We start from the raw sequence: 11122 nt of genomic DNA, 5'->3' as shown, positions 1-11122 counted from the left end.
AGGGCCAGAGACAGCAGCCGATGTTAAGGGCTAGAGGTGAAGGCCGATGGAATGGGCCAGTGTTTGGGCCGTTGGAGTGGGCTAGAGACAGTAGCCGATGTTATGGGCTAGAGATAAAGGCCGATGGAATGGGCCAGTGTTTGGGCCGTTGGAGTGGGCTAGAGACAGTAGCTGATGTTAAGGGCTAGAAATAAGGGCCGATGGAATGGGCCAGTGTTGGGGCTGGTGGTGAGGGCCAGAGACAGCAGCCGATGTTAAGGGCTAGAGGTAAAGGCCGATGGAATGGGCTAGTGTTTGGGCCGTTGGAGTGGGCTAGAGACAGTAGCCGATGTTATGGGCTAGAAGTAAAGGCAAGTGATGGAAAAGGCCGATGTAATGGGCCAGAGACAGCAGCCATTGGAAAAGGCTAGAGGCAGATTGAAAGAACAAGTGTTAGTAACAACGAAGAGTCAAAAATAAGCGTTAGGGAAAAGTGACAAAGCCAGAGACTGAAGATGTTAAAGGCCACTGATAGAGCCAAAGGACGATGGTTACTGCAGGTGTGATGGAAAAGGCCAAGGGGTGTTGACGACATCAAGAGGCAGGTTATGATAAACTGGGACTAAGACTGAAACTGGCGGAGGGGGCCAAGGGGTGTTGATGACATCAAGAGGAAGGTTATGAGAAATTGGGACTATGACTGGAACTGGCGGAGGTCTAATAACAGGACCAAGAAAAGGATGGAGATTATAAGGAACTGATGGAAAAGCCGTTGGTAGAAGCCGACATGAGGCCAATATGTTAAGGGCCAATTATAGATCCAAAGGACGATGGTTACTGCAGGTGTGATGGAAAAGGCCAAGGGGTGTTGACAACATCAAGAGGCAGGTTATGAGAAATTGGGACTATGACTGGAACTGGCGGAGGTCTAATAACAGGACCAAGGAAAGGATGGAGATTATAAGGAACTGATGGAAAAGGCTGTTGGTAGAAGCCGACATGAGGCCAATATGCAGTGTAAGGCTGGACGGAGAAGCCAAAAGGACCAAATGGAGACGGATGGTATGGAGAGTTGATGGCCATTGGTTGGGCCTGAGAATGGCAGAGATTACTGGATGTCCAACAATGGCTTGGGTGCTCCAACTCGGATGACGGCGTGAGGCATTCTGAAGACTCCAAGAATGACAGCGGCTCTTCAATTGTTTTGTCGAAATCCACCGATGGCACCTGCAGTAAAGCAAAATATTTAGCTTATTTTTCAGTCACAATAAAATAACTTCATAATACTGAACATCTGCTGACGTTGCAGTGAAATTAATATTACAGTAACAAATGTAACGTAAACTGGACACCACTAGTAATTACTCTAATACAAAATATTAAAGGACAAGGAAAGGCAAAAAAATAAAATCCCATTTTTATTTTCTTTAATGAAAAAGAAACCTATCTCCAGTATACTTTAATTAAAAAATATGTACCGTTTTTATAAGAAACCTGACTGTATGCAGTGAAATTCTCCCTTCATTTACTGCTGTGGATAGGAATTCTCAGACAGTCCCCAACTGCTGAGCATGGAAACAATCATACTTGTGAACAGCAGTTGGAGCCCCCGCCTTACTTCTCAGCCATGCAGAATTCAAGCAGCTTTGTTTATGACGATCCCTAAGCAGCCCAGACCATACTGAGCATGTGCAGGGTCAGGGTTAGACAAAGTTACAAGATGACAGCCCTCTGTAGCCGACTTTGAAAACATAAATCATTTGTTTGATTAGGCTTTGTGGTGCAGTAAGTTCATGTTTATGTTTAGTATACAAAATACAGCATTTCTAGCCTTCTATTTTAGACTTTCCTTGTCCTTTAAATGTCTCAATCAATAAAATCAATAAATACTGCTTTTCTTATTATTGGAGCAGGATAACTGAGTTTTTCAAAGGGTCAATTCTAGCCTAGCCTAGCCCTGTCCATATTATCTGCTTGTACAGATCTATAGTATGGAAAGAAGATATTTTTACCCATTTACTAGTTTTAGTTAAAGGTGCACCTCCTTGTGTAATTGTATTATTCCGTAATTGAAATGTTTGGTGTTTCTGGAATTTTTTTTCTCTATTAAAGCTGGGAGATACTAGAAGGACATTTGAGCCTCTAGATAAGAAGTTACTTGAAACCTAAGAGAATGTTGAGAATGCTAGCGGTGATTGTCATTGAGAGGATGCTTTTGAGTGCCCCAGTGAATAAACCAGAGTTGGGAGGGTAATGGCCGAATAACAGGCTTATCTCTGCCACCTGCTGCCTCCCAACATTTCTGGGGCTTTCCTATAATTCCAGGCTTGTTAGGGACAATTGGCCCTAACTGATTCTGACAAACAGTTCCCAGATGTTCATCACTTACTTTGCCAAATGAACCAATCCCAAGCAATGCAGGGATCTGACACGTGCAGACTGCAACATGGAGAGGAACTTCTTCTTGGTGGGGCCTCTTCTGCTCACTTCCTGCTTCTAGAGAAAAAGGCAGACATATAAAAAGAATTAAAGTTGTTATTGGAAAACACAGAAAACACGGGGAAAATGTTTCCTTTGTGCAAATTGGCATTTATTTAATATGAGATTGTACTTAGCTTTCCACATAAGTACATATTACAAAATCTATACTGGTTAGCTTATGAGAGATAATTTGATAGAAGTATATCATTTATCAGTAAGCATATATATATAAGTGTGTACGTGTATATAAATCTATAATAAATAGATAAAAGAATGGAGCTGCAGGCCAAGTGCTAAACTCCACTAACTCCAAAGTCACTTCTAATATCTTTAAAAATGTTAGTACAGATATATAATCCGTTATCCGGAAACCCATTATCCAATTCAGAAGAAAAGATTTATCTGGAACCCATCAGGTCCCATTCTGGATAACAGGTCCCATACCTGTACAGGGTACATAATACAGGCATGGAATCCATTATTTAGAAACCCATTATCCAGAAAGCTCTAAATTATGTGAAAGCTATCCCTTATAGACTCCATTTAAATCAAATAATTCTAAATTTTAAAAATGATTTCCTTTTTCTCTGTAATAACACAATAAAAAGTCATTGATGGCGTAATTGGCCAGCTTAAATATTTTGCAATATATGGACAAACAATTCCTGTTTTGTTTAAAGGGTAAGGCATTTTTTAGTAGCTGAATGCACAAAATGGCTCTATATCTTAAATATATTGATAATGGCTTGAGTCCAGAGGACCTCTTGTATTTGTCTATATGTATTTTGTGGTCACAGCATCATTGCACCCCTGCTTAATGGATTAAAAATTAGTGGTGAGCACAACCTTCCCTTTTTTTGGTAAGAAAGAGCAGTGAAAGGGAGGGCAGTGAAACTATATGACTACAGATATGGGACCTGTTATACAGAATGCTCAGGACCTGGGGTTTTCCAGATAATGGATCTTTCTGTAATTAGAAATGGGAAATGTTCAATATATTATTTTATGGTTTGAAGTCTTTTGACTAGAAAAAAGCCACACAGCAACCAAAACAATGTGTTGAGATGGTTCAGTATCCCTGTAAGTAAGTTTTAATACACACAGAAGTCAGTTGGAAACACTGCAGACAGGCAGCTATAGATACAAACTGACATACATATTGACCAGAGAAACTTGTAGGACCAAAGATTGAAAGACATCTAGTTAGATTGATAGACAGACAGACAAATTAGGCCGATCTATAAATTTTCTTTAAATAGGTTTAGCCCCCCCCAGGCTTTCATTAAAATCCACATTACAAACTGTGCTGTTTACCCATAAATACATAATAGCAGCATCCCAGCTTCATTTAAAATGACTTGTTTTTAATTACCCTCTGTTTTGGGTTCCTCATCTTTTCGGGGTCTTTTTCTTCCCTTCTTTTCTTTCTTCTTTTCTTTTTTCATATTATCCTCCTCCTTGATGTCGTCACTGCACTGATGTTTCACCTTTTTCTTCCTTTTTCTCCCACTTTCCTTTTCAGCGCTGATGTCCATCTTTCTCTTCACCGTGATGGTATCCCCCTTCTCCTTTTCCATCTCTGCCTTAGTAGCAGCAAAAAGTTGTTGATTTTCCTCACTCCTTATTGGAGGAGTACTCTTCTCCATCGCTGGAGGCAATTTATCTCCCATAATTGGGGAATTCACTTTCCACAAGGAAAAAAAAACGCAAGATGCACGCTGGTCTGAGTCAAACCATGTACTGAGACCAACTGTCACTAACTGTACAAGACTGAGCTGTGACCAACTGTAACAACTATACGGTCACATGTGCAGCCGTGTATCAGGGCAAGTCTGATATAAATCATCAGCATTAACAAGAAATAAAATTATTAATGGCGATTTCTTTCTGTGTTTCATGTACAGATTGTAGTTAAATATTGCCTTTAGCTGCCATTCAGCCTTTAAAACATATATTAAAACATATATTAATTGGCTGGGGCTTAAAAGTTCCCTGCTTTCTCATTAGAGCTCCTGAGTTAAGGGTAAGTACAACATGGTCTTACTACTCAGCAGGACCGCCATCAGAAATCGCAGGGCCCCATACGACAAAAATTCCTGGGCCCCCTGGGCTGCGCCCACCGCAAGCCCCACCTACAGGTCCGCCCTCCCCACACAGTAAAAAAAAACAAAAAAACATATTGGTGGCTAGGGTTCCCACATGTTAATAAAAAATAAAAAGATATTGGTGGTCAGGGCCCCCCATAAAAAACATTTATGGCCAGGCCCCCCCCATTAAAAAATAGATACTATGTAATAATAAAAATTAAATTTTTTCACTAAAGGGAGTGCTGGTTTGGAAACTATTGGTGTATGCAAAAATTACCATGCACCCCTTCCTATTCTATATTGCCTTGGAGTGCGAATACTTATTGGAGAATTATATATATATAAATATATATATATATATATAGCAGGAAGAAAGCTTGCACTCTCAGGTCTTAGCAGAAAAAAAGTGTTTATTTAGAAAACAAAAATCGACTAACGTTTCGGCAAACACTGAAGCCTTTATCAAAGACCTGAGAGTGCGAGCTTTCTTTCTGCTATACCGAAAATTTGGCTTATTGCACCCAGGCATTTTTTGACTGCTATACGAGTTGTGCCGGCTTCCAGACTGCTTTATATATATATATATATATATATATATATATATATATATATATATATATATATATATATATATATATACATACACACTGATAAATACACTATAGAGATTTAGTGCCTTTATCAGCCTTTTATACCCAGTGCTGTATTAAGGCACTGGTGGGTGAAGACAGGGGTGCTGCACCAATGAGGCTGGAGTTGAGAAACTCCCCTCAGGCGGCAGCACCCCACTAGTTACCAGTGGCAGCAAAGATGCAGCAAAGATGCAGCTCCTGGTAACTTTAAGAGCTTTTACATAGTACACAGTAAAAAGTACCCCCTACTGTAAATAAGCATATTAGAAGTCACTGAGGAGTTCTGTGACCATATAAAGGCACAAGGCTGAGGCTGAGTTATACAGGGAACTCTGAGTATCACTCATGTATTATAAGGGATAATGTACCCCCTACTGTAAATGATAAGGATATTAGAAGTCACTGAGGGGTTGTTCTGTGACCATATAAAGGCACAAGGCTGCAGGCTGAGTTATACAGGGAACTCTGAGTATCCCCTGTGTATTATAAGGGATAATGTACCCCTACTGTAAATGATAAGGATATTAGAAGTCACTGAGGATTTCTGTGACCATATAAAGGCACAAGGCTGCAGGATGAGTTATACAGGGAACTCTGAGTATCACTCATGTATTATGAGACAATGTACCCCCTACTGTAAATGATAAGGATATCTATATATACATATATAAAAGATGCGTGTGTATAATTAAAACAAGAGCACGCATATATGTGTGGGCTGCGGCCCCCCCTCCACACATTATAAGAAAATTGGTGGCCAGGGCCCCTTAAACGTCCATGCCTTCCCGAAGTCAGCAGCTCTCAGAAAGATGGGGGGCACGGCTAATCAAGTAAGTCTGGCGTGGCCGGGGCCCCCTACAACTCTCCCCCTGATGGCTGCCCTGTATATATTCATTCTCATGCTCTTTGCTCCCATATAGTTCAGACCCTTGTAATTAATTACAGGTCCTTTCAGACTTTCAGTTCTCCATAAATATACTGCACTGTACTGTTACTTTATTCCCTGTATCCCCTAGGGGAAAATGCCTCATTGTATAAGGAGAATAGGAGTTACAAGGGTTTCCATGACCATATAAAGCAGGTACAAGCCAAGTATTTTTATTTAAGCAAGGAACTTCCAATTACTTAATATCCTTTGCATTGGGATTCCATTATTTCATATAATATATACTTTTTTTTTAAAAGTTTTTTATTTAAATTTTAAACATAATACAATTAGAAGAGAAGTAAAGGTATAGTAAAGAATAAAGATGAGAGAGAGGGGGGGCAAGGTACAAAATGACATATCCATTACATTATATAATATATACTTTAAAGAGTTGTGTCTTGATCAGAAAGGAATCTGGAAGTTACCGTTCTTATAATGATAGAATAAAGGGAACGTTGTTTTTTTAACACACTGGGCCAGTTACTGTATTCCTTGTATCCTCTACAGGAAAATACCACATTGTATAATGAGAATAGGGGTTATGAGAGCTTCTATGACCATATAAAGCAGGAGGCTTAAAGGCAAGTACTTTTATTTAGGCCAGGAATGCCCATATAAATTAAGCTGGCCACAAAGATGAAGTCGTACAAAACAAAAGTTCTTCTGAATTCCGGACCGTGTGTGTGGATCGTCCCGAGATTTTTTCATACTGTGGAGATTGGTCGTTTAGTCAATCAGTCAGGTTAGAAGCTTTCTGTCAGCTAACGAAAAAATGTATTGCGACAGTGGGCGACTGTCTCTGCTATTTGTCATCATAACTTTCGTCTGATTGCCGTCACGGCCAGTATATTGTCTGATTTGTACTTTTATTATTTTATTGAATCTGAATCGTTAGTGTAGGTCGGAAGAGTGCGACAATCGATCCTTCATCAGATACAAGACTAAAATCTGCACGTCTTTAACCTTATGCTTAGCATTGGGATTACATTTCATATAATACACATCTGTGATAAAAATGAAGTTTATTTCACTGTTTTTATTTACTGAAAAGCAGTTGTTTAGATGAGCCGTAGCAGGCTATTGTTAGGCTAGAGGCTGGATACAGAGAGAGAGCTGATTGAGGCCCTGCTGAAAAGGAAAAGGAGCAGAGCTGATCAGTACAGGGTCGGACTGGGGCACACCGGGCTGCTGTAGCAGGGGCCCCCCCTCCAGGTCCCATGCCGAGCCGGCCCCACCTCCGTTTCCCCTGTCGAGCAGGGCCCCTACACATGCGCACACGTTGTATTTGCCACGACCTGCCCAATAAAGGGAGGTCGCGGCATGGCGATCCAACTGGTTGATTCTGCAGGGATTGGATATTGCCCCCCCTCCTCTTGTGGGCCCCGCCGGCTCAGTCCGGCCCTGTTGCTATCAGCTGGCCAACACACGACAGCCCTCACCACATTCCTGTAGTTCAGACGTGCGCTACTTAATGCTGCCGGCACATGCGCACGGATGAGATTGCATCACGCCAGGAAGTGGGACAGTTACATGTAGTCGTGTTACGCTGACGCATGACACGCAACAAGATCCGTCCAGCCAGCTGTCATTTCCGATGAGGTGACCGGGTCCCCTCCACTACTGCAGGACCTCCGGTGCCATTTGCCAGGCTGATTTGCAGAGTGAAGGGCAGGTGTGCGGGCTGTCAAACGGGTGGGTGGCCTGTCAAACGGGTGGGTGGGCCTGGAGCTAGTGGGGACAGTGGTACAACTCACACAGCGGCTGGCACATGATGCATTGCGCCACCAATGGAATTAGAGGGCCTCCTATGATTGTGTCAGAACAACATGAAACGCGCAAGGCTTCAGATGATTGTCCAATAAAGTATTTTCCATTTTATTACTTTTGGTCTGACCTGGTAATATGGTTCCCAGTGTGCCATATGCCCTTTATTTTGTGTTGCTAAACGAACAGAGTTAAGAGGCCGGGCCAGAGTTAGAGGTAGAAGAGGTATGTACCTAGGGTCCCAGCACCCCCCACCACAACCACTGGGTAAATAGTAAAATAATACAACTTGTTTCTAAGAAATATACATTCCTATTGTAAATTAATTATCCCCCACTATAAATATGTGGTTTTACTGTTTATGGCAGGTGAGTGGTAAAGTACAAAGCACACTTGCTGTAGAAAGCAAAGGTCAGTGCTAGTTCTGTGCGCATCTAACAATTATTAGCTAGAGTTAACCGACTAGCAACAAATCATTTCTTGTTACATTATTTTCTAGCTCTAAAGCTGTGCTACCTTGTGTTTTAGAGCACCATTGTTAGGTGTAATATTACTGTTTGTTGTGGGTTTTACATACCTTGTTGTTGAGAAATGTGCACAATTTCTGGGTCGGTAAGGCATATTAAAAGTCAAAATACCACTTTCCCCTTTATTCTAAGATGACTAGGGTTCAGATAGCTTTATAGCATTACTATATTTCCGGTATGGAAATTATACTTATAATAACTATTAAAGTATAAAAAGTATTTGGTCAGGACATTAATGTTCAAAAGTACAGATTCATCCAGAAATGTCCGTGTGGTTTTTTTGCAATATTCACCAAGGTGAATTCAATACATTGACAATATTAAAACATTCTGTTCATTAAACTTTACATTCATAAAATAATCCTCCATTTGCAGCAATTCCAGCTTTGCAAACTATAGCATTTAATATGGGGAAATTTCATCCTACACCTTCTGTAGCTCTTCCCAAATGTGCAACTGACCTTTTTCTCTGACTTTAGTCGGACACTATGGGGCAAATTCACTAAAGGGCAAAGTGATTAAGCTGGTGAAAAATCGCTAGTGAAGGAGATAGACTCTAACACTACTTCGCACTCTAACGCCAAGTGAATTTTTGCTCTGGCGAATGGATGTAACTACGCAAATTCACTAATATGCGGATTTTACTGAACGTTACTTATTGCGCCAGACTTGCCTTCGCCACCTCAGACCAGGCAAAGTGCAATAGTAGATAGGACTGCCTCAAAAAAAAAATTAAAAAAAAAACACTGGCGACTTTCAGTTTTTTAGGGTGATAGGCTGCAAAAGAGCATAATTTTTTTAGGGTACCCAGCTTCCTCCCTACATTTCCTAACATATGGCACATAAACTATACACTGGGCTCATGTGTAGGGCAATATAACAACTTTCATTAAGGTTCCCTGGGTTTGTGTAGTGTAATTTATTTCCTGCATCATATATTTAAATATAACTTCCCGCCGTATGCAAATTAGCCAACGATATGCACCTTCGCTTTGCTTCCCGAATTAACGCTAGTGAAAATTTGGCATCGTTCGGCGCCATGGAAGCAACTTCACATTTTAATGAATTAGCGCTGTGCTGGCGAATTTTCGCCTGGCGATGTGAGCCAGCGGAGGTTAGCGAATTTGCCCCTATCTCTTGATAGTGTTGTGGTTTGGTGATTGTGCTGGCCAGCCCATCAAATACAGTATCTGGTCTAACTGTTTCTTCCCAAATAGGTTTTGCATAAATAAGAATTGTTGTCCTGTTTCTTGGTGACAAGGGCAGACCATAATATGACATTGTAAAAAAATCCACATTTATGGGTGATTACAAACCTTTAAATGCCAGCACCTAGGGCAGCTAGTGGTCAACCCAGATCTCACCCTAAACTTCAAACTGGACTTTCATGTTTAATAGAGAAAAAGGCATTACCCCCAAATCTCATTTTCAGTATGGGCTCTCATAGACATGCCAGCCTCGCTCTTTGTGAACCACTTATCTAAGAATTACCAAACAAAATACATGTATGGGACCTGTTATCCAGAATGCTTGGGACCTGGGGTTTTCCGGATAAAGGGTCTTTCCTTAATTTGGATCCTCATTTTCATACTAGAAAATCATTTAAACATTAAATAACACAATTAGGCTGGTTTTGCTTCCAATAAGGATTAATTAATTATATCGTAGTTTGGAGCAACTGTTTTATTATTACTGAGAAACAGGAAATCATTTTTAAAAATGTGGATTATTTGATTGTAATGGAGCCTTTCCGTAAGTCGGCTCTTTCTGGATAACTGGTTCCCGGATAACAGATCCTATACCTGCACAGAAACCAGTAAATAATTTTCTAGAGAAATTTGCTTTTCTTTTGTGTTCATTCCATTTCTACAGTTTTTAAATACTTATAAAGAAGAAGAGAATATAAAGAACAGATATCTTTTTCTAAGTATAAAATATGTAAACTAGTGTGTTACAAGCTATATTTCTGCTTGCAAAGGATGATTATTACTCTACTATAGAGATAACTCAAGGGGTAGCCATTTCAAATGTCTGAACATGTGTTTGGTTATAAAATAAGGCCTTGCGATAGATAAAGGTGTTGACAGATCATTACCGATATTCAGTAATATTGCAGAAAGATAAACATGATGCACAGTAGTACCAGACCAATCAGATATAGGAATATTGGCAGGATAAGCAGAGAAAAATGCTGCATGGCTTAATAGAATAAAAGAGATGACAGAGCAGGAAGTGTTTTATCTCTCATGTCCTATGGTTTTGTTCCAGGTTTTGTTCCAGTTCCTATGAGTGTATCAGCTCCAAACAGTCCTTCTGCAACTGATTCTACCGTCTATGTACAATGTCCCAATGTTTATTTGCTTAATCTCTCTAAATATTTGCAGCTTTCCCTGTATTTAAATCCTGTGCAAGAAGCCAAATATGTTGAAGACAAACAGACACAGATAGAAGAGGGAGTTTTGTGGCTCAGACAGGCTGTAGCGCCATATAGAAGCTGGTGGCAGGTAATGTCGTACACACTGGGTGCTACACCATAATTGGACTTATTGATGAACTGAACCTTACAATTTGCAGCTGCTACTTTTCTAACCAATAGAACTTTTCTGTGTAACCCCCATGTCCTTTAATTACAACACAGTTGACTTTATGGACTTTTGATCACTGTCATTTACTGGACCAGTGTTCATTTCAGATCAATTCCATTATTCAAGTGCTAACATACAC

At 40.4% G+C, this 11122-nt stretch overlaps 1 protein-coding gene across 1 annotated transcript; it reads right to left on the bottom strand.

Moving 5' to 3' along the window:
- Nucleotides 1-286: 286 nt before the first annotated feature.
- Nucleotides 287-4259, bottom strand: LOC121400444. The gene is made up of 4 exons (XM_041583577.1): nucleotides 3833-4259; nucleotides 2369-2475; nucleotides 897-1206; nucleotides 287-613 (listed from the first exon to the last, which is right to left on the bottom strand). The coding sequence occupies exons 1-4, from the start codon at nucleotides 4128-4130 to the stop codon at nucleotides 531-533; spliced, it is 798 nt and encodes a 265-aa protein (XP_041439511.1). The 5' UTR covers nucleotides 4131-4259; the 3' UTR covers nucleotides 287-530.
- Between the last annotated feature and the right edge of the window lie 6863 nt (nucleotides 4260-11122).

The sequence above is a fragment of the Xenopus laevis genome, chromosome 2S (genome assembly GCF_017654675.1).
Source record: "Xenopus laevis strain J_2021 chromosome 2S, Xenopus_laevis_v10.1, whole genome shotgun sequence".
NCBI classification, from domain to species: domain Eukaryota; kingdom Metazoa; phylum Chordata; class Amphibia; order Anura; family Pipidae; genus Xenopus; species Xenopus laevis.
The sequence above is the reverse complement of the archived record's forward strand: the minus strand, read 5'-3'. Positions and strand labels throughout refer to the sequence as shown.